The sequence below is a fragment of the Haemorhous mexicanus genome, chromosome 4 (genome assembly GCF_027477595.1).
Source record: "Haemorhous mexicanus isolate bHaeMex1 chromosome 4, bHaeMex1.pri, whole genome shotgun sequence".
Classification (NCBI taxonomy): Eukaryota; Metazoa; Chordata; class Aves; order Passeriformes; family Fringillidae; genus Haemorhous; species Haemorhous mexicanus.
The window spans coordinates 44283909-44308822 of NC_082344.1; the positions used below are offsets into that span (position 1 = coordinate 44283909).

At 36.9% G+C, this 24914-nt stretch overlaps 1 protein-coding gene across 3 annotated transcripts in view; it reads left to right on the forward strand.

Moving 5' to 3' along the window:
• TENM3 (teneurin transmembrane protein 3) overlaps positions 1-24914 on the forward strand; it is a 349238-nt gene that overhangs the window by 235216 nt on the left and 89108 nt on the right. For all 3 annotated transcript variants that reach the window (XM_059844573.1, XM_059844574.1, XM_059844575.1), the window contains exons 7-8: positions 17586-17708; positions 21479-21693. In XM_059844573.1, coding sequence (XP_059700556.1) covers positions 17586-17708; positions 21479-21693 — 338 coding nt within the window. The remainder of the gene's footprint in view (positions 1-17585; positions 17709-21478; positions 21694-24914) is intronic.

Consider the following 24914-nt stretch of genomic DNA (forward strand, 5'->3'; position numbering starts at 1 on the left):
ATGTAATATCAGAAATATTCCCCGTTTAATAGGCCAGCCAAGTATAAATTAGTAGAAATCATTAATGTAAGACCTAAGTACTCCTTCATCTTAGCTGACCATTTCATAGAATGTTTTGGGTTGGAACAGATATTTAAGATCATTTAGTTTCAAACCCCTTGCCATGGACAGGGACATGTTGTGCTAGATCAGGTTGCTCAAAGCACCATCCAGCCTGACCTTGAATACATCCAGGGATGGGGCATCCACAGTTTCTCTGGGCAATCTATTGTGTTGTCTGACCACCTCACCGTAAAGAATTTATTCCTTATATCTAGTCTAAATACGTACCATTTCAGTTAAAGCCATTCCCCTTTCTCCTGTCTTTGTGAGAAGTCCCTTTCCAGGTCTCTTTCCAGTCCCCTTTGGGTAACAGAAGGCTGCTGTAAGGTCTCCCCAGAGCCTTCTCTTCTTCAGGCTGAACAGCCCTACTCCCTTTTAGGAGTATATGAAACATGTCTTCAGAGGAGACATGTTTCATAACATAGGTGTGAAAGGGAAATGACTGAGTAGGAAATTGGTTGTAACATAAGAAGAAGGGAAGGATTGCAGTGTTGTGTGACCCCTAGCACCCTGTGATGTGCCTCCAATACAGTGGTCTGGCATCTCTGCTGAAGTTCACAACAGCTGAGGTGGCATGTCACATTTGTATAGCCAGTTTGAGACATGTTTTGAACTTCACAAAGATATGTTGCCACAAGTGTGAAAATGCTACCACCTTGTAGTATTTGCATGAAAGAATGAATTCAATATGAAGTATCACTGTCAAGGCTGGGAAATGACCCGTTTTGCAGCATGATTGCAGCAGAACATGCCAGTACACGATAGGGTGTGGCTAATGTCCATGGTGTGCCTGTGGCAGCTGCAGATGGAAGGACTTACAGACCGCTGTTTCAGTGAGTGGTGGTGTAACCCAGCCCTTCTCAGAACTGCAGAGATGAAGGTGTCATGCCCAGGCTTATTTTAGTTACAGAGAGTACGGGGTAGAAAAAGTGACTTGAGATCTTGCTGCCTCTGCTCAGGCGACATAAGGCAGAAGAGACAGTTTGCTAGACTTCATGTCTGCCTTTGCAGAACTGCTCAGTCAATTACTGCTCCGTCAATTAGCCCAGCCAGAGGAAGGAGCTGCATCAAGAGTCTGGTATGTCTTGCACTTCTTCCATCACTCTGACAGGAAAGACTCCTACGTTTACAAAGTCTGCAAAGATGAGGTGAGAGCAGAAAGTGTCTGCATGGGTAGAGACCAGAGCAAACACTATACTCTAAAGCCACTTAATGCGGTCTTGGGGATCACAAGGAATTGAAAATGTTATTTCAGTCTAAAGGAAAGTCTTCCCATGAATTCTTGAATTTCTAGCCCACATGGTCTCTCTCAGCCATTCTGCAATGTAAGAAATATTTAAACTTACAATTCCTGTCAATTAGACCTGCTAAAAGAAAATAGAAGGGAGTTGTGGAAAATGTTGGTCCTTTGCTTAGAGGCTTCATCTACTGTTAAATGGTTGAGAAAGAAGTAAAGTAACAGAAACACACAAGTGCTGAACCAAAAGATAGTGTGGCAACATATAGAAGACAGGAATTAAAAATGGTTTAAAGTCGAGGATTCAAGGAAAAGCTCCCTGAAATAATGGATTACAAAATAGGGAGTAAAGAATTTAAACTGCCTTATTTTGGGATCAAGTTTACACTGGAATTTCTTTAAGCTGCTCATTTGCTTAACTTCTGTCTGTAATCAGATTTGCAACCAAGGAAAAAAGCAACCTTTTTTTCCAACATGAAGATTTTAGAATCTTCTTCCCCTGTTTGGAGGCCTGGGAAGAGCAGTATTAAATATAAGCCATTGAAGAGTAAGAAGAATGAAATTGTGTTTGTTTGACCTCTTTCTATAGCGACATTAACAGTTTGAACCAGCTTGATACAGAGAGTCCATGTGAAGCTAGAAATAGAGTTCAGTTTTACTATGTGGAGACAACCCAGGACTTTGTTTCCTTTGTTTCCCTGTGGCTTTCTGCTTCCTTGAGCATCTATCACTTGTAGTGAATGAATGAATAAAAAGAAAGTTCTGAAGGAAAGTTCTGAAGAGCACCTCCTAGGTCAAAAATATGCACCAGGTCAAAGTTTCATATGTAACCACTGTCCTTCAATTCCACGTTTTGGGATTTCCCCTGTCCACTTGGGTTTTACTAAGCAAAGGAGCTTAGTTTTCTTGGATGTGATTTTTCCTAACAGAAAAATCCACTGTGTAATTATAGAGAACTAACTAGTCAAAAGGAGTTGTTTCCAATATGTTACATATCACAGACTCTGACCAGCTGTATTAACAAACTGATTTGTACTGTACTAATTATTTCTGCTGTTGTGTGGATTCAGCAATTCATGGATGAAATTAATGAGAATTTGGGGACCTCAGAACCCCTCTTTCTTCCCCAGGAGTCACTCTAGCAATTGATTCTCCATTGCCAATGGCACTGTCTTGACATTGTCTAAATCAATACAAGAAATTGCTGCCATTTTCACTGTACATGGAACTGAAGAGGAGAGCAATTCAGTTCCTCAGTCAGTGCTGGAACTGCACAATACCAGATTCAGTCAACTAAGCATGAAGAGCTGTACACTGAAAAATTGCAGGCATCTGTCATGAATTTTGTCTTATGTCTGCTAAATAAGTTCCCATGAACATAAAGCATCATTTGAATGCACAGTAGGACGTGAGCTATTTAGTCAGGCCTTTCCGGTCCTGACTGCTTCACAGCAACCTGTCATACTTTTGAGTCATTGAGCACTTCACTCTTTGTGTAACTTGGGATTGATCATTTTGTTACCCTTATCTTAGCAGTCAGTGGTCAGAACAAGAATATACACCAGTCAGCTATTCATTGTGATAAAGTATTTACATATTGGTGATAACAGAAGGGCATCTCTTTGTAGGAAGAAAAGAAAAACCAAAACCAAACAAACAAAAAGTCATTTCATTTCATTTAAAAGGCCACGTGATTATTTTTGTCACTATTGCCTTCATCACTTTACCACTTTCTTTATCTATCAGTACTTTTTCCTACTTAAGCAAATTCAATTTGGACAGAAAAGAAAGCTAATATTTAGACTTAACAGATTAAATATCTTATGGGAAGACATGTATTTTAGTTGGTACTTCATTCTGTGGGAAACAGTAGAAAAATGTGGGTTCTGCTATGACACAGATAACCATAAGATCATGATGAAAGTTTCAAATGAAATGTGAATGGAAAAAAATACCAGACTAGAAAGCCATGTTTGATAATTACAGATAATTAGTATTTTCTACACTGTATAAAAATAGCTAATTGTGCTTGTTTTGCAATTATTATAATAAGCACTCATGCTTTTTGTCTATCTAAAAATGTTACTGTTTTATCATCATCCCAAAATATTAAAAATAAGCTGAACATTATGTGCCAGTGTGTTTCAGATAATGGACAACTGTCTTCAGAGTTATCTCAAAAACCTCCTGAGAATAAGAACAGGGCAGCTTAAGAGGGTTTTAGGTAGAAAGAGAAGGAAGTGTCCAGGAAAAATAGCAATCAAGTTTCATTATTAGAGGAGACTGATGCATCAGAAGGATGCAAAGTGTGAAAGATAGTGTGTGACTATCTGAGGTGAGTTTTAAGTAATTGTTAAAAATTATTTAATTGTCTGTTTCTGTAGACTGGGGCTAACTTCCTATGTCTTCCTGTTTCTGAGTTTGTTGTCTGTGGTTCTCCCATATCAGTCAGGATTTAGTGTGACAGCTGCTGGCACTCACAGATCTTCCCAGATTGTGGAGGACCAGCTGCCCTTCCTGTTGGGTTCAGTGGCAGAAGTCATAGTAGGGCAGAACCACTCTCCATAACTAATTGATTTCCAGCCATGACAATTACAGAACTGAATTTTGTGACTAAAGCAATGACTAAATATACCTAAGAATGTATTTTACTTTATCAATAAAGAACAATATAATATTTCTTTTTGATTGCAATGCCAAGTTAACATTATTCTGCTGTTTGTAAAGCTCAATTACTGCCAGGAATGAGGAAAACAACTTAATTAATAATGCCATTTAAATGGAATTTTTATTGCAATACCCAGCATAGGTATTGTAATGAACAGGCATGAGGGAGAATATGGTTTAATTGGCATTAATCACCTTACCTTTCATTATGCCTTTATCGAAACTGTTTTTCTTTTTGACACACATTTAATTTTAAGTATGGTAATGCTATTGTCACTGAGAGTTTCATCAAGAACTTTTGGCTTTCTTCCTTCTCTTCCATATCTGCCTGCTTCACTCAGTTTTGCTGGGACCTTAGCTATGTCTGGAGCTTTACTGAGGTGTGTGGGTTGAAAATATGTTCCCTGTCTACAGATTTGTGGCAGATTTTTACAGTTAGCTAGGTTTATGCTCTCAGCCAATTTGTTTTTCCAACAAAATAAAGCCATGAGGTAAACAAAAATATTTATATATCTGATTCTTAAAAAAAAAATTGGGCTTTCCTTTTGATCTGCTGTAATCATTTGAAGGAAGTGCTCTGAGAGTTTACAGTTGACCAAATCCACCTATCACAATCTATTCAAGCTACCATGCAAAAATCTACAGCAGGGAACCTTCTCTTATGGAAACCTTTCTGAGAAAGCGTGCCAGCTGTCCAAGCACAGCTCTTCAGCATTGTCTGATTGCACCACTTAGCAGAACCACATTGATGTTCTCGTGTTCTTGCTCACTCTGTGCCTGTATCTGGATTTGTGAAGACAGCCAGTGTCTCCAGCGCTGTAGAAAGTGCATCACTTCTTTCAAAGTGTAGACTGATTACTCATTTCATGGTGCTTTTAGGGAAGGTTTTACTGTCTCTGGTGTGTTTGGAGGCAGCAGCAATGTTCCTTGTCATCTTTTGTTCAAAATAAAGCTTGGTGGGATTTGGAAGTCAAATTAAGAATCTTTGGATTAGGGTACATAGTGATATCTCTCTTCTGTCCAGAATGGATGTTTCCAGATCTGTCTTAGCTACAAGTGTCAGGGGCAGCCAGCAGCTGGCTGCCTCTGATGGCACGGCTCTGTGTAGGGCTCTGCCTTCCCAGCACGTGTGCCTCTGCTCTGTGCCTGACAAAATCTGCATGCCTGTTGTTTTAGACATCAGTGCCACATGTTGCTCTCTCCTGCTTCAACTGGGCCTTCAGTGTGAGGTCAGATACCCAGCACAAGGATTTAGCAGCTAGAAAACTATCTCCTGAAATTTCTAAAGGATTTTAACTCCTGAATGGACCTTAGAATAGTCCCTGATGTCTGAAGTACCAACCTTCAGTTTCCATTTCAGTACCTTAAAATCTTTAAAAATAGAATCACAAAAGCCAGATAATTGATAAATGTAGCCCTTGCCTTACTAATAACTAATTCTGGTTCGGGCAACTCTTTTCACTCACTCCTGACATGTGCTTGGTGCAGGGCAGTATTCAGATGCAAATGTGACTTTCCACACTGTTTTTTTGCTTTAAAATGAGACTTAAAATTATAGCTAGTACTTCCATGACTTTGTGCATTACAGAGGTTTTCAGCTTTGTCTAACATGTGATCAAATTATTTTTCTTGGTATCCCAAAGCTATGAATTTTAGATATCTGTATGAGCTTCATATAATGTTTACAGCATTGATGATGAGCTCATTTGGCTTCCTTAGAGTGGAAATATTTTGTAAATAATAATGTAATTTCTTATGTTCACCACATTCTTTCTTTCAAGACTAGGAGGCAGAGATAGAAGAACTAGTCCAAAAATGAAGTTGTTGTGCTTTACTGCCTTATTGGGCTGAAAGGGTTTTTAACATCTTTTTTGAAATTGTACAAAATCTAAACATGTTGAACATCTGTCGTGAAGCATAAACATGAAATATACTTTCTTGCTTCTTGCAAGTATACTGTTGTGGATAATGCCTTTGGCTGATGTTTTTAAAGCAAATATCTCACTGCTGTGTTCCAGATTAAGTGCAAAGCATAATATTACTGTTTCAGGAGTGCAGGGAATTCATACTTGGTTGGAGTTGTGGATGTCACTTACTATTATTGTTCGTGGCACTGAGAATAAAACGTTCATTGAGAAAGATAATCCTCGCACGAAAGGATGTAGGAACATGTAATTGACAATCAGGAGGTTAAAAGAGACTTGACAAGATTTCAAGGGATTAAAAAAGTTAATCTGTCAAGGCACACCTCTGCTCCAAAGGCTTGTATTCTAATTAAGATTTATCACAAGCTTTTTGGCAATAGTCCTGTCACCCTTGCACTTTTACCCAGTGGAGAAAATTGAAACTCAGTAATTCCAGCAATATAAGAGGTGTAGTAATGATCTGCAGGATGACATGATGTTGACGTGTCAGTGCCTGTAAGTCCCACACATCATATTGTGAAGCTGTATGATGTTTTCTCAAAATCTGGATGCTGCTTTCAGGAAAACTGAAGTCTCTTGCAAGCAAGTTTTTGTAGAGATGTTGTCCTTCTGCACTCCTCCTATGGTCTTCTGACAGACTCCCAAGTATTAGCAATTTTTGAGACTAATGAGATACTTAGTTTAAATGCACTGGTTTTTGGTAAAGAGCAAGCTTAGAGTAGTTTAGGAGGTATTCTTTGTATTTTATCAATCCAGGTAAGCATGTAGTTTATTTTAGTAGTAGGCAAACATGTGTAATACTTCAAATTAATGCTTATGTTTAAGAGATTTTGCAAAGCAGGTATTTGCTTGGGTGATGACTTGTTGTGGACATAGGATTAATCTTCTCTTCTTTGCTGGTAGTTTCAATTAATTTCTAACTCATGCCTGTGAAGAAAGAAGCCAGCTCTTAGACATGTACTGTCTGCTGTGATATTTAGATTGCAATACGTGTTAAACCTGGTCATTTTGTGTATAAATTGCATCTTTTCTGTAAACTGCAATATTTTCTTGGGGTTTTTTTCTGTGAAGAGAACTGCTTGTTCTCTTTTTGAATGCTTCAAAAAAAGTCATGTTGTTGAAACTGTCTGGTGAGATTTTGGTAAACCTTTCTGTACACAAGCACTATAGAATGAAAAGGTCGAGTACATGTGTCCAAACTTGCTTCAAGCAATACCATTTGATATTACATTTATGGCTGAGATCACAAGAACACATGGGTTTTATATGGGTGTAATTACCCCACTGCAGGGATTAATTATGGATGAAAGTTAGATGTCCTCTGAAGTAGACAGGAAATTGATGCCATTTCAGACAACTCCATTCACAAAAAAAAAAACAATCCCACTGTCCCTTAGGAATTGTCACCTTTAGCAGCATTTGTAGTTTTATATTCCAGGAAAAAGAAATGTGTTATAACTGTTTAGATGACATGGACATTTGCATTTCAGAAGCTTATTTTTCCTCAATAATAAAACCAGTAAAAGAAAACCGGAGTGGTTTTGACAATATATGATAAAATAGGATCACACCAATGCATGTATTTTACTTGTTCTACAGAAGCAGTAAGGGGGGGGGGGGGGGGGGGGTAGGTATATTGGTTATTTGGAAAGTTACTTAGTTCTAGAAACCTCTAAGTATAGAAATATGAATTTTTCCTGTAGGTTTTTTTAATTTAAAAATACTTCTAAGTTACTCTTATTATGGTACAGGAAGAGTAGTATTTTTGTTTCAATAATACTTGTTGAAAACTAAAACAACATCCAGCTGCATGGAGATAACCTACCGCTAATCACTGATTTCCTGGGGTGTAACACAGTAACTGGGTACAATAAATTTATCTTTATCTTTTGTGTGGAATCTCAAGCCTTATCTGTTGTTTTACCTTCTCTTTCTTCTTTGAAATGCCAAGTCTCACAGCCCTTTTTATTGAGGCAGTTTTGCTGGACAGTGGGTCCTCATTTGACTCACTCCAAATCTTTTCACACTGCTAAGTAAAAGTTACTTATGTTTTCAAATTATTTCCCACGTTTTTTAGTTATTTCTCCAGCTACTTCTTTCCTGCCTCCTGTTAGTACTCTCAAGTAGAGGTAATGAAATTGAGGTATCCACATTTGAAAATGAGAGATTCAATCCTTACTGTTATTTCAATTCAGCAGTAGCCAAAATTAGAGGGCAATTTTAAAACACATCCTTTTTACTGATCCAATGTCTTTTCACACATTAAAAGGAGTAGTTGGTTTTCTCTATCAATTTTATAAATGACCATTACTTTAGAGCTGAGACTGGCTATTCTTAATATCAACTGTAGGATTTTACTGTGCAGTGTTGTGGCTGATTTACCTTTAAAGGGAGGAAAAAAAAATCAATGTGATGCAGTAATCCTAACTTGTTTTTTCCAGGGCTTAGATAATTGATGCAAAATACAAAGTGCTTTACAAACTGACTTGCAAGCAATTCACTAGCTTTACAAACAATTAACAGTAAGTTTGTCTTTATGTCACAGTTTCTTTTCATAAATCATGTATGATAAATTGTTTTTTTCTGTTGATAGTATTTTTACTGTACCTACAGTATAACTTTGTTTACAGGAATAGTTTCATAAAAAACACACTTCATTGGTGGAGGTAACATGGTGTTTTTCCAATGCACATAAAACATATTAATGATGATATAATAAAGGATGTCCTATTTAATAGCCAATCCCCAGAGTGGTGGTGATGTTTTAATAAGAGGATGACTGCAATCACTGAGCTGTTGTAAACACTGGGGTTTTGAACCAAAGGTTTGCATGAGATTATTTGCTTATGCAGATAGCTAATGGTTTACAAGTTTACACTGGAGGTGTTGGAGTAAGGTAGAGTTGGCCCCCTTGAAGTTGAGCACAGCATGTCCATTCTGTTTTTTAATATGGATTGAAGAGGAAATTCTGTGGGCTTACAAGTTGATCTGCATGTAGTGGTTGGTTTATGCATCTCCATAAATTGCACTGTTGAGTAGGTGAGTGATAATTGCCATGGAGAGGTCTAAATCACTGTGAAGAAGTTTTGTAAAGAAGTTATAGGTTTTTTTCTTTCGGCCTCAATCATGTACCTTTGATCTACAAGTGGACTGCTGTAATTGTGATATCATGAAGCCTGAAAAACAGCAAAGGATTAGAAAACCTATATATTGACTTGAACGTTCAATCAACTTGCATATGATCTCAGCAGGAAATTCAAAACAAAAGCTAATTTATGGAAAAATATGGAGTTCTAATCACAGTTTAGCTCCGTGGGGTTCCAAATAACATACTACAATCTCTACATGCAGATGCTTTCATCTTACGTTTCAGATTTGGTGACATTCCAAAAGTTCTTATCAAGCCTTATTATCATCTTTTATTAAAGCTTATTACATTTATCCTTATTGCATGTTTGCTGTAATATTCTGCCATTCTTAATATGGAATAAAAAAAAGCTTTGATCTTTTTTAGCCAGTCATGAGATGGAAATATGCAACACAAGTGTTTCACTATACACTATAAACTCCCAGCTCGGTGTGTCCTTTGAACATTGCATTAATTGGCCCCTGTTTCTTTTTCCTTTGCTTCATAAATCTTTTCATCAGACTGCATTTCTCTGTGCCATCAACATGCAAATAGGCTATGCATGATCATATAGTGCCACTTAATTATATCCCTCAAGAGGTTTGTGGTGGTTTGTTGGGTTTGGGGTGGTTGGTTTCTCTGTAATAAGTAAGGCTTTTGAACTATAAGAATAGTTGGATCACTTCATCAATGCTCTTACCTAAGAAAGGTGTTTCCAATTAATTTTGAGACATTTCATTGTCATTGCTCTTCTTGGGGGTGTGATCTAAAGGACAAAGCAAGACTTCTGTTGGAGCTGTGAAAAAAAACTACAATAGGTAAAAAAACCATGAGCTTCAGCTTTTTTTCTAAAAAGCAAGTTTAAGGAAGAAAAAGAGATATGGAATGCAAAGCAATAAAATAATGAAATCCCTAAAGAAATACAGAAAAGTTATTAGCCTGTAGTCTTAATCTGGTCTTGACATGTGTAAATCAGGGAAATTTTCTTCTCCCCCACCATTTAAAATCATTGATTATGACTATTAGGTAGAAACCCAAAATTTACAGGATACTTTTCCTGCCCTTGTATGAATAAAACAACCCTTGCTTCAAGAGTCCACAATCCAATATGCACTTCCCATCATTTCTGTACTTGTAATGATTTTTCACCATCTTTTTAGACTGAACAGCATTAGCTGGGGGCGGGGGGGGAAGTTATGTTGAGGAGAAAAGCCCAGGATAATACTAAAGAATATTTAGGTATTGCGGAGACTATTACAAAATGGAGTATGTTTGCTGTTTGTCAGAATAAATGGGCAAATCTGAAACAGGACATAATAGATATATCTTATTTAAATAAGAGGCTACTGAAAAATTATCTTTGATTCTGTTTTAAGAAATCTGGATGCTCCCTTAAGCTTTGAATGTGCCTTGTATAATGCAGTTGACAGAATCAGACCATTGTTACATAAATTCCCTGGCTTGACAACTGAAATGAGACATCTAGCTGTACAAGTTTTCAGAGGAATAAATGTTCCATCTTGGGGTGAATATAGTAAAAATATTTACACCAAGACTACCACACATCTTTCTTAACAGTTCAAATGCAACAGTACTTTAAAGTGCCATGTAATCTTAGCAGTCAAAGAGAGTAAATTTATCCACAGTATAAATTTATGATATACCTTTGTTGCTATATTTTTTCTAGGCAATTTTTTTTTATGTTTTTCAAATTCATTGTTAAAAGATTCCAAGAGAAAATGAGGAATAGACTAGACAGGTTGGATTTTTTTGCAGATGAAACAGTAAAATCAATGGACCCATTCAACTGTTCAGGATAAAAGGGAAAATACTAGTTTTTCAGTTACTGTATTGATCTTGATAGGTATTACTAGGTTTTTCCACATGGCACTCTACTAAAATGTTTTACATTCAGTGTATATGTCCAGCAACTTTCATATGGTGCTGCTGGTGCCTAATCTTTTGAAGGTGCTCAAAAGCATGTACTTTAAAGTTATTTTAAATTTAGAAATAACAGGGGTTTTATTGATTTGAGAAAAACAGTAATAAATAAAGAACTTGTCTTTGTAAATTTTAATTCACTTTATTTAAGATTTTAATTAACTATTTTTAATTCACTATTTGATCTGCAGCAACATCCAAGGTATCCTATTATCTTAGAAAAAAGCAAAAGAATGCAAATCACTGACAGTTCATTTGCACATCTTCTGGTCCACTTCAGGTCTTTCAGAATAAAATAGATTTAGATTCTAATTATGTCTGCAAGAAAAATATATGGAAGATAATTTTAAAAACCACTTCAATGTTCAAATATTTCATTTTAAAATGTATTGCCAACAGGGAGATGAACTAGAAGATAATCCTTCAACAAGATTGAGCAATAATTGCAATTTGCTTAGTTTAAATTATAATCTTCTTTGCATTGCTTTAAATATAAATTATGTTCACTTTTCCTTATGTTCAAGCATGCATAAAGATTTTTCAATTAACTCTAAGGAAGCAGTTTTTAAAATCATGGTTTCAAAATATCAGCACCCAGAAATATGTAGCAATGGCAGTCCTGGAACATGAGTTCAATAACTTAGCAAGGAGCTCATCTTCAAGCACAGCTTCATGAATAATAAACTTGATTACCATACCTTGTAAAACACATGGGAGAAGGGAAAGAGGGTCGCCAATATAATTCAGTTCCTCTTGCCAACTTTCCCTACGGTGTTGAGTTCTTTATGTTCGTAGAATATATGCCATAGGCCTTATCTCCAGAGGTTTTGGGGAGATGCTTGCTCTTTAGAGACAGCCAGTGTTTTTTCTTTCTTCTGTCTAGTGTTAATTTTTCATCTCTCGCTATTCTAAGAAAAGCTGGAGGAGCAGTGGAAGTCCATTTCCCAATTTAGGCAACTCTGTTTCTTCTTTCTACTTAAAAGAATCCTCTAACCTGTGAATTCTTGTTCTTCTGAAGTGCCCTATGTCACCTTTACAATTCTTTCCTGCAAAAAACATGTTGCCATATTCAGAATGGAAGGTCTTGAATTGCTGGCATTTCTGACTGGTACTTCTGTGTACTTCTTCCATTACAGTACTACTTCCATTACTGCAGGACTGCTTCTGTGAATAAAGCCTCTGCTTGTATGTGTATGATTTTGTTTGTGCATCCTAATGATCTGCATAAGGATGGTGATTTTCTTATTCTTTCACCTGCACAGCTCACATGGTGTTTGCTATGCCCTTTGTGTTTCATGTGAGCATATTTGTCACTTACAGTACTTCAGAAAAAGTTGCAGTTTATCCTGGTGAGTTATGATAGAGACAACCTTGAATTTTGATGAGAACAATGTATAAGTTTCTCTGGCTTTTACTGTATATTGCTACCCTTTTCCACAAAGAAATAAAAATTCTGATAGTCGTAGACCCCAGAATTGCATGTACATGCACATGTGATCTAAACTTTGTTTCTGTTTGAAGCTATACTGGATAGTGCTAATGCCTGTCGATAGCACTAGCATTCAAGTGTATGAGAAGAGGTGAAAAAATTCAGGGAAGTCCAGTTCTTGCTAAATGGTAGAACAGGTACATCAATTGGTATTCTGTTAGAATTCTTTTTTGTGCCTCTCATAATTTTGCAGAAGAGAACTTTGAGATATTGAGCAAGGCAGCAAATGCAGCAGGTATGCAGTCGAACGCAGTGGGTACTTGTCAGCTCTCACAGTTCTAGTTCTGCTACTTAGTTACATAAATTATCCATCTTACGCCACCTACTAATAAAGGACTGGTTTCTTTTTGGATGCAAGAAAGTCTTGGAGAGTGTTTTGAAGTGCTAATACTGTGTATTTCTCAAGAACGAGTAACTTGAAAAGGTAATGCTTAAAGCACTGAATTACTAGCTTGAGAAAGGAGCATGCCCAACAAATGGAACCTTCTTGAAGATTATAGCAAAATGTTTTACACAATGTAAACTAGTGATGGGTTTTTTTCAAGTGTTTGCTGTGAAATGTTTTCTTACTTGCCATTTTAATTATTGAGCAGACATGGAAGGCTTTGTAGACTGATTACAAACCAAAATAACTAGGCTTCCGCGATCGCAAGATCAACCAAGCTTGAAAATGCAGTTTTAAGATGGTTCAGAAACTCTTCAGTGAACTGTGTGGTGGCAGATGGCAAGATTACCCAGTTGTCTACAACAAATGATAGCATTTTTATGTTAGCATTAAGGCTGCTGTCCATACAAACACACTCCTATAATTTGAGCTCTGAATATTTGAATATGCCAGTCCAGTGGCAGGGGGAGGGGGAAAGAGGAATCTAAGAGCCCAACTGTTTATTTGGTTAGTGCTTTTATGTTTGGGATTTGTTCTGGTGAATTTAGTCATATTCAGCAGCACCACACACACACACACACACAGACACTGGTACTATGTTCATGCCAAGAGCAGCCCAGATCTGATGGCTCTTCTTTCTGCTCCGTTAGAGGGAATTCACTCCTCACCATTCAGACTATCACCACCCTCTGAAGGCTGGCCATGCAGATAATTTGTCCAGTTGCAGTACAAATGTTGCCTTAAACAACTCAGTCCAAAGGTAAATGTTAGCAGAGCTTTGGCAAATGAAGAATTCTCAGTAGCTAGAGATTACTTTGCAGAACAGATGTAGGGATTGAAACAGCAGAATAGATAGAAGATTCTGGAATCTCAGGTTAAAGATAGCAGGGGTTTTTTATAAATTTAATTTAAGTTAAAATTAATAAATTTAATTAAAATTAAGTTTATTTATTTATTTGAGTTTACAAAAATGTAACTATTTAATCATAGGTTGAATAGTTAAAGATGGAAAAGACCTTTAAAAACATCAAGTCAGATCATCAACCTAGCATCACCACCATGTTCACCATTAAACCATGTGCTGAAGAGTCATATCCACAATTTTTTGGGATGGTGATCCTTGCAGGGATGGTGACTTCACTACTTCCTTGTGCAGTCTGTTCCAATGTTTTACAATCCTTGTCATGAAAACATTTTTTCTTATTACCTTATCTAAACCTCCCCTGGCATAATTTGAGGCCATTTCCTCTTGGCCTGTTACTTGTTACATGGGAGAAGAGATTGACACTCACCTTACTACAACCTACTTTGAGGTAGTTGTAGGGATTGTGAGGGTCTCCCTGAACCTCATTTCTCTGAGCTAAGCAACCCCAACTTCATCAACTGCTCCTCATAAAACTTGTGCTTCAGACCCTTTACCAGCTTCATTGCCTTTCCCTGGATGTGCTTCAGTACCTCAAAGTCTTTCCTGTAGTGAAAAGAGCTGGACACAGCACCTGATGTGTGGCTTCATCAGGGCCAAATATGCAGGGCAATCCCAGCCCTGTTTCTGCTGGCCACACTATTTCTAATACAGGCCAGGATGCCATTGGCCACCTGGCCACTGCTGGATCATGTTTAGCTGCTGTCAACCAGCGCTTCCAAGTCCTTTTCTGCTGGACATTTTTCCAGCTACTCCTCCCCCAGCCTGTAGCACTGCATGGGATTGTTGTGACAAAAGTGCAGAACTCAGCACTTGGCCTTCTTGAGCCTCCTACAACTGGCTTTGTCCCACTGATCCAGCCTATCCAGATCCCTCTGCAGACCCTTCTTACTATCCAACAAATAGACAAACATGAATGATTGCATCATTCTCCCTTTGGAAATTCAGAACTAGTCCATACCATTTGACTTGAGGGTCCCAGACATCCCACCAAGGTACCAGTCCCAGGTGCTGCTAAACAGATTCATAATAGCATCAAAAATTTTTATCAGGTGCCTCAATTTTCTTATAAAATTGATAAGGATGTAAAATTTGCTTTTATATTGATGGCCAGCTGTGAGAAGACAAATTTTGGTCGGTACAATAGTGCCTGAGTTTGTCTTCATCAGTCAATTTAACCATGTTCCTAAAGTTCATAATCTCTAAAGAAATTCTGCCTTATAATTTGATACTTTAGCAATAAGCCTGTTTCTTTCATGTTTGTTGTAAAAGGAGAATTCTCTAAATTCCAAAGCACTAACTTAGAGAGATTGTGTGGTTGAATTATTTAGTGTATTAGTACACACTCTAAGTTCTATCACTGGAATTGTCTAACAACAGTTTTTGTCTCCTTAAAAAATATTCCTGCATTCCCAATCTGTGAAACAGCTGCATTTATCCATCTGTTCATTTTCATTAAACACTGTATATTGAACTTGTTTCTAGTTCATTGTCAAAGGTGAGAGAGGAATAGTGTATTTGAGGGATAGAGCTAACACTCCCAGTCTTTGACAGTAATCTACAGTGAGACTCACAAAGACAAAGAAAAGGTAGTTGTCACTTACATTGTATTAATTGTGGTTATATTGATGTAGTCAATATTGATCTCACAGTCCTTGCCTTTGACGACTTCAAATTCCAGCTGTTTTGAATTACAAGGGAATGGCTAGAAAGTCATGTTGGAGCTTCCCTTTCTCATCTCCCAGTGCATGAAGAGGCACAGGGCATGTACATAGCACCAGCAGTTAATGATGTTCTAAGCTCCTGTGTTTCTAAATTACAAAATGAATGTCACTTTCTTTTTTTTTTTTTTTTTTTTTTTTCTCCAGAAGAACTAATAAAAGGGGTAAGAAGACAGCAAAGTTAAGAGAGGTGATTTAGATCTCTGGACTTGAACACAAGGAATGTACTGGGATTAAATCATGAAATATTTAGCTATTTGCAGTCTTTCATTGCTGCCATTGAAATGAACAAGTATAACAAATTGTAGAGGTTGACCCTAGGGATTTTATTGAAATATATTAAAACAGATACACTCATCAGGTGATTAATACATAAATAAGAATTTCAGCTGAGGTAGGGTCAAAATAATGATGGCTAATTCTAGTGATGTGCCAGAGATGGTGGTGGTCAGATTTATGGTTTAACAAGAGTTGAGAGGGGATAAAAGAAAGATGTTTTTAGGGTCAAGGAGCATTCTACATTATCAGGCTTTGACAGACAATTTTAAGTCTGGGAAAGAAGTGTAATAGTAGAGTCAGAGACTTGGAACAAAGAGAATATGTCATCTGTAGTGAAGATTTCAGTCTTTGAAGTATTCAGTAAAAGGTCTTTAGTTGCATTCTGGTTTTTTGTTTTGTTCTGATTAAGGGAGAGGTTTTAAGGCAAAGACCTGGCAGACGACCTATTAATTTGGCAGGTTTTGTTGCCTGGCTAACTAAACTTCCATTTATGCCTGTTCATCTTCAGTAAGGGTTGGCATGGTCAGTACAGAGAGATTTAAAGATCAGAGATGAAACCAAGTGGGATGAAGAATTTTTTGTCATTAGCATAGAGGGAATGAAAAAATTAGTAACATTGACTATAGTAGTAATCTTACTTCAGAGAGAGAGGAGTAGCAGAAGCAATAAAGTGCAGTGAATTATTTTCCTTATATTTTGCACTAATAGTTAAAATACATGAGTATGGATTTTTTTTTCCCCAGTGTATTTTTATTCCCTAGTAGCACTGAAAGACTATTTTAACTGCTTTGCAGATAACTGTTGTCATGGAATGAGCAAAACTACGTTAGCCCAAGTGCAACGTAGAGTAATTACAATAAAATGCATTTTGGTGGCATTATCGAGACATTGGAAGAGAAGAAAATAATCCACAGACAGCGTGAAATTGCATGAGAGTATCTCAGTGTAGCACTAAGATAGGGGTTTTTTTTTCCCATATTTTTGTTCTAAAAGTTTAGATGCTGGGTTAATTCCTTAATCCCTGGTGATCAAGGTTCCTTAAGTTCCCCCTAACACCATGGAAGGTTGACTCTGTTTCATAATTAACTCAGCTAAACTCTTTAACGTGGTATCAACTTTCAAATGAATGTGGTTGTGGTGAATTAAGTAATTCAGAAACCTAACTTATGCATTGCCATTATCAGAACAAAGTGCCCCAGTGTCCCTGCCTCTGCTCATGGCCTTGGCCTCATTTTGTAGACTAGTGTGAGGAATGGGCACATAATGGGAGGTTGTGCAGAGTGTTGTTGACAGCATGAAGTGCTCATGTCTTAGGTTAGCCCTGCAACACCCACAGCACCCTCCTTCCTCTCCTCCTGTATTTTTTCTTTTCCCTTTCTGGCTAACCAGGACAGATCCATATGCTGGGAAAATGATTTCCTTTAGTAGGTCATTTAGAAGTTCGCTTAAATGATTTGTCTCTTCAAAAGGATCAAAAATGAAAAAAAATAGAAAAGAACATAATTACTGCCTATCCTTTTGAACATTGATTTGGGACCGGTAAAAGACTCAGAATGAGACTGGTGAGCTTTCTGTCAACTGCCTTCACTGAAAGCACTGTATCATTAAAGGACAGTGGTAGTAATTGCTTTGTGCCGTTGCTGAACTATTAGGCTGCAAATGCTTGTTCATGTAATTTAATTTTTTAAATGTATGAGTTGCTATTCCACTACGAGGCATGGAAAGTTGTTACTTGTGCAATTTGTCATTGTGGTTAAAAGCATCAAATAACCTATACCCTCTACCACCAGCAATGCATCTGTTTGGCCTCAACTGGCAGTTGCAGCAGACTGAAAATGATACATTTGAGAATGGAAAAGTGAATTCTGATACTGTGCCAACACATCCTGTAACAGTTCCTGCTGGAGACAGTGGTAAGTGAAATGGGCACCATTTTTTTTTTCCCCTTCTTTTGGAACATTTCCTTCCTTTGTGTCTTACTTACATCATCAAACTTTACCAGTTTTCCTCCAAGACTCTATATTTAATGCAAGTACAGAGCATTTGTAAGTAATAGTAATTTTAAACAGATAAACAGGAGCAAACAGTTTCTCCTACCTAGCACGTGAAGGGGCCTATAGATCCTGAGCAGTAAGGCTGATCTTACTAGGAAAGCTAACTGTCAACCAAAATTCCTCACAGGAATTTACATATGATACTTGATGAGGATAGGAAAGCTCTCATCATATCCAGAGAACCTCTGTTTATTCTAAAATACGTGATAATATTTTTATTGTTGCTGTGGGGTCCCCCCAGATAGCAGGAGGGTGCTGAGGCTGGCTCGGACCATCCTGCCTTAGGGGACTTTTGCTGAACAAATGGCCACAACAAAGCCAGGGGGCCTGACACCAGGAGTATCATAAGGGGGACCTGATACCAAGAGTCAATCTTTGGGACTTTCAGCAAGCTCTCTATAGTTTTGGACAAAAGATTACATGTGTGTGTTCCGTCGTAATCACTATTTCTGAAGTTTTTGCTCCAGAAGAGGCACTTCAGGAATAATTTGCATATTTTTGAAGCTTCTTGCTTAGCTATGCTTAGAAGGCTTAGAAGGCTTAGAAGTCATGATCAAGGAGTTTTGTGTGGCATGATGACCTCACTATGGAATATCTTGGGTTTTTCTCTAAAGAGGTTGATGTTTTCTTCTTTTTTTTTTTTTAAATTTCTCTCTGAAATTTAATAGGTCAGGTATAATATGTACATTTGTTTTCTCAAAGTCTCTGGCATATAATGTTGAGTCTGAATCATCCAATCAATATATAAAGCAGGAAAAAAAAAACTTTCTTAATTTTGTTGTAAGAGCTTTTAAAATACAAACCACATAAAGGGATTATTTTTTATCGACCTTTTTCCATGTTGCCCTTTAAGATTCTCCAAACATTTAAGAGCTTGTGCACTTTTGGCTAACAGAGGCTTCAAAATCAATAGGTTTTGAATAGAAAACTTGATTTAAATGGTTGATGAATGCAGTGTTTGCTTCATTACACAAAAATCCATTTTCCCATTCACAAGGTACATCTGACCTCCTTACCACAGAGAAGGAGGAAGCCTCTTCCAGCAATTGACATCTTGAAAATTTTTCAAGTTATCACAGCTCTGAGTCGTAGAAAAGTTATAGCTCAGTTCCCTCCTTTTGTCATTTTTTGTAAGCCTGTGAAACTTTTCCAGTAGGACATTTTCTTCTCATTTCCTTTACCTACCTGCCGTTTTCTTGTACTTAGATAATCATTATCACTTCCTGTTTTCTTCTTACTTGTTTTGAATGAAGAGCAGGAAAGCTACTTTATGGTTATGAATATTGATGCTGCAGTGACAGCTTTTCATCCCATTGTCTTCTGCATTCAATAGCCAGTATACTTTATTTTATGAAATATATTGATGTTTTTGTAAATATTTTTTAACACTTACTGGGGTTTTTCCCTTGATAATTTTTAATTTTTTTTAACAAACTAAAACCTGTCATACATTGCCTCAAAAATTAAAGGAACTTACAAGGATATCAAATACATTTTTCCTTCCTTATGTCCCTAAATACGGTTCAAGAGAACAGGGTTAATTCCACCCACTTAAAATGCTGTCTGTCCTCTCCAGAATATGGTACATGGTCATTTATCAGCATGCATCAATACTAAACAACAGACAGACCAGAGAGTACACATTTTAAACCACAAAAGAGGCACCAGTTAGGCAGAAGGGAAAGTGTGATGACTAGATGTGAAAAGTGAGGAGCGAGGCCCGTGTGCTATCACACTGGTTACTGAAAACTGTAAGGAAGAATCAATGAAGCCTCAATTCAGATATTTTGACAGCTGAACAACTTTCAGTACCACCCTTCTGTAGTCCCCTGGTAATGTCCTAATCCTCTGATTGGATTTAAGAAATTCCAACCACCTTAATAGTAAATGTGTATGAACGTGACATTTCATGTTCTGGTTTAAAGCTGTGTGTAGGAACTGTTAGTGTTTAGGAAATGGAAAGGAAATGATGACACTATGAAGATCTTTCTTATGCTCATTGAGATACAACAGGGAAGAAAGAATAATTAATGCCCTAACCTTAGGATGACAAACAGCTGCTGACAGCTTTGAGAGAGGTGTTGGGGTGCTAAAGGGGCACGTGGCTACAAAGCAAAACCATATTTTTTCAGTGAAGAACATAGGAGTCCATAGGAGTCCATAAGTGTATTATCTGCTGAGTGTTGAACCCCAGAAACAGGCATTCTTGGGAAGTTGGTTCATGTTTTTGATAAACAGCACTTCATCAAGCTGTCTTGCTCATCTTTTCAGTAGTATAAGGCAGTTATTTTTCATTTGAAATGTAGAAATAGGGGAAGTTGCAGATCAATATTGCAAACAAGTGTTTATTGTTTAGTGATTACCTGTCATCAGTGTGTGAATTTGTTCAACACAATATGCCTAAATTTGAAGAAAGAAGTAAAAAACAAATGCTTAAATAAACTGAAATAGTGAATACAGATCCATCTTCTGGAATAACACACGAATATTATGAAAAGTTAAGTCCAAATTCAGAAAAACATTAGACTCATCCTGAAAAGTGTTTAAAAACTGGTGTCTTTAAGATCAGATATTTCACTGTCTCTTCTCAACAGCACTCTGATCAATGTGATAATCCTGTGAGACATTTTCAGTGACTGCAATGCCATTGTGACACAGCTCTGATGATGATACAAGTTCCCACTCAAGGCCTCTCAGCAGTGCTTCTGTACCTGTTTAATTCAACAGCAGTCTCAGTTCATCTTGGATGCGCAATAAGTGGCGAGGATCAGTCTGTGACCTCACCTGGCATTTCAGATTTTAATCTAGTTTTTTGCAGTCTAAATGTTTGCAAAAAGGTTGTGTCAGTTTCTTCCATCAAATGATGAATAATGTAGAATTTGAACGTAAAAGACAAGGCTGAATTGTCAGTTCTTCAGAGCACTTGTATGCAAACAAGTGAGCATCACATGAACATGCTTATCACATTCAGATGGATTTAGTTCAATCTTTATAATAGACTAGCTGATGAAAAGAATATGAATTGGTAAAAACACAGCAAACTCCAAGACTATAATGACAGTTGCATTTTTCTTTGTATTGTTTCACTCAAGCCTCTCCTTCATGTGCCAGCTGCTTAAATACAGCATTGCTTGCTTATGCAAAGCCAAAAATAGGTAAACAGAGCTGTAGCATTTGTTAGTATTGAATAAATGCTCTGATATTTAAGGTAGAAAATATTATATTAGTTCTCTTGCCTACCTGTCTTTATGTATCTATTATTCTTAAAATCTCTATGCTGCATTTAACTTTTTCTTTTTTTTTTCTTTTTAATGTGAGACTTTATTCTGAAAAACCCCTGTTAAAATGCTAGTGAAAATGTAGTTTTTAGTACAGTTTAATGTAGATTCTAAACCTTTTCCATAATGCTCCTCCTTAGGGATGCTACAGCATTTTTAGTATGTCAGTATTTGTGGTATCTTTGCCTTTTTATTTGTAAGTCATTGAATTCCTGGGTTCTTCTATTCAAAAAGGTTTCAGGTAACATTTTTCCTGAGGTAATTCTAAATATTTGAAGATATATATGAAGGATGATTGAAAGCCAGAAAAGAGCACTGATTTTTGATCTCCTTATTATTCTAAACCATCAGGAAAATTAGGAGGATTTGCACAAGAAAACAACACTATAGATTCTGGAGAACTTGATATAGGCCGAAGAGCGATACAAGAAGTGCCCCCTGGGATTTTTTGGAGATCACAACTCTTCATTGATCAGCCACAATTTCTAAAATTCAATATATCCCTTCAGAAAGATGCATTGATTGGAGTATATGGTCGAAAAGGCTTACCACCTTCACACACTCAGGTGAGAACTGCTTGTGTTAAAAGGCACATTATTGAAAACCATGATCTGGTATCTTTTGTATCTCTTTTCTCTCTCAGGATTACATTCTCTTCCATTTTGCTGATTTTTATTTTTACTGTTTATACTTTATTGATCTCATGTGATGACCAGAACATTGGTAATACTCTCTGTTGGGATCTAGAATGGGGGTACATTGTATTCTTATTTATGAGCTGTTCTATTGCCTAATCAATGATTCTTTAGATATTGTTATTAAGTGTGCCAGAGGATTTATTCTGTTCCAACCCTCAGGAGGTTTCTAATGACACCTTTTATTGCATATGGTCATATGGTCACACTTCCTACTAACAAAAAACTTTTTATCCATAGTAACAGAACAGTTAAAGTATGAAAGAATGAACAGTCTTCTGGATTGGCAGGAGAAATAGAGAATCAGTGCCCCAGATGGTATTTTACCATTAATTGTATTCATATTATTTTAAATATTTAAGACCCTCCAAGATTAGATTTCTTCCAACACAGTATTTGTCCAACTGCTGGCTCAGATCCATTTTTCCACCTGAACAGGTATTTTAGCTCATTTTCTTATACCCCATTTGGAGAAACATCTTAGTGACTTTTATTTTGAGTGTATGGATTTGCCGTGGACACAAATCTAAGTATAGCAACCAAATGGTATAATTGTATCAAAGCTTGACTGATTATGTCTAATACACAGTTGCAGCAGCAAATTCATATATTTTAATTCAGTCCCATTTTTAAAAAAAAATTATTTTCATGCTACTGCACTATTTAATTTTTTTTTGTTGTTTTTTTTATTCAGGTATAACTTTTAAAATATATACAATATAGAAATATATTACTAATGTATTAATAATTATTACACCTATTTAACAGACAAAAACCACAGAGGAAGGGTTAGCAAAGCAGGTAAAGTCATGGAATGTTGCATTAACTTTATTTTGTTGTTTAGTTTCCATTAAAGTACAAGTGCTTTACTGAATGCAGAAAGTGCACTCATGTTTACTTAAAAATTTGATCTTCATAATAATGATTAAATGGATTTTCTTCAGACCTTCACGTATGAACACCCACCCTCAGGCTGACAACAACGACATGAAATTCTAGCGTAAAGAAAATTGATTCAAAAAGTTGTCAGCCATTTGAAATAGGGGTTTAGAATACAGATGCCATCTCAATGATAACAGTAAAAGGAGTTAGGGGAATACATGTGTGGCAAGAATGAATAAAACTGAAGAAGCTGATCTAGACTATGCATTTATATGAGAAGTTATGCAAGTAAGTACAACTATTAAAAAAATGATCTTTGCTTGATTCCTTATCCTGTCAAAAGATTGAAATAGGAGTGCCCTTTATCCAAAAACACAGACTACTAAATCTGTTTCCTGTCCTCTGTGTTACACAGACTCTAAGTTCTTACTAATGTTTAGGTGTGATACAGCAGAAAGAATCATATGTGAGTCCTGCTTGACATTTTGGATATACTGTTCCCAGGATATAGGTCAAGCTCTCCTGTCCTATTTTTGCCTGGTATATAATTAGAGTATTTTTTACAAACTGTTGACTGACATTTGATATAGTGAAAAATTAGGTATGCTTACTTATCAGTGCCCTACTGAACTTAGAAGGCTGCTAAAGCTTCCTAAGGGTACAGGTTTATCAGAATATTTATATGGCCTTGAACCCAATGATGTCCAGTTTAAGTGTCTGAGATAAAGTATGTATGTAATCTCCTGAAAATGCAGTTTCAGTAGGGAGATGGGGTTTTATTTGCGACCATGCTCCTTCATGTGAGGAAAAAAAATGGAGTAAAATACATCTTGACAGTTTAAGCCTTTCTCCAGCAAAGTCCTAACACAGGACTTTGATGAAGACACAACTCATCCTGGTGAAATTCATATTTAACTGAAGTAGTTTATGTAAACAAAATAAAGTATTTTGGCAAAAAGACATCTAATGAAATAGAATGCTGAGGGGATTACAGGCATAAGTCCATTTCTTGCTTTCGTATTTCCCCTAACTCTTATGGCTTGTACCAACAAAAGTTTGTAACTGCAAGCTGGGCATAGGTCACAGGGACAAACACAACAGCTGATGTTTGGCTTCACTGCATCCTTCCATTCCACTTCCATCCTTCACTTCCGTCCTGCCCATTATACAAGGCAGCTCACTCATGTGCCTCCAAGTGTCACAGGAACGTGGCAGACAAACACATGGACGTCCATGCTGAGTTTGGTCAAGGGCCCATCTAGCCTTCTCTCTGTGATGGGGGCCATGAGCAGACACAGAGAGATCAATAAAGCAGCATGATAGAATTGCAGTTATTATTGTCCCACAATATGCCTTTGGCCTCCAGAGTTTTAAGGCTGAAGGACTTTGCTGAGTCAAAGGTGCTGTCTGTTATTTGTCTACAAATCTTTGATAGATTCTTTTTTCCTGTGGATTTGCACAGTCACCTTTGAAACTATGGAAGCTTTTAGCATCTGTGACATTTGCAGCAGGGCTTAACTACACATCTTACACTGTACTCCTCAGTGTGTTTTGAGACAGTAGCTTTTGTTTGACACACTGTTGGTAGTGTTTTGGAAGAGGCAGAGCAGAATTTCTCATTAATTCTTCTTCATACAACTCTTGATTAATGGATCTCTGGTGTTATCAGTGAGTTGTATTTTTTCCAGGCTGTTTTGTCATTCTTTTTATGAAAGCTTTTTCAGTCCTTTGTTTATCCTTTTCTGAAAGTTCTCCTGTTTCAATGCAGCCTTTTCAAGGTGTGAAGACCAAAACAGCCCGGAACATAAAAAGTGTTTAACTATGATGGTTTCATTCAATGACTTAATGATGTCTGGGTTTTTTTGTTGTTGTTTTTTTTTTTTTTTAACTATTGAGCTCTTATTTCCATAATCTACCATAGCTCAAAGAGCTCATCCTATAATGACAAAAGTTGGCTCAAAGCCCATCTTTGGATGTGTAAAGCTAGGGTTGTTTCATGAGGACTTTGAAAAGTAGGATCTCACTCACATATATCACTTCATGTCTGTGTCTCTTGAATGCTATCTGCCCTTATCTTCTAGTCACAGAATGACAAGTGCTAATAACAAAATTTTATGCAAATGAGCAACTGCTGCTTGTTTCTCAAACGTCAGTATTTGAATTTTCAGATCTTACATTAAATAATAGAGAACTTATTACTTCCTGCACTC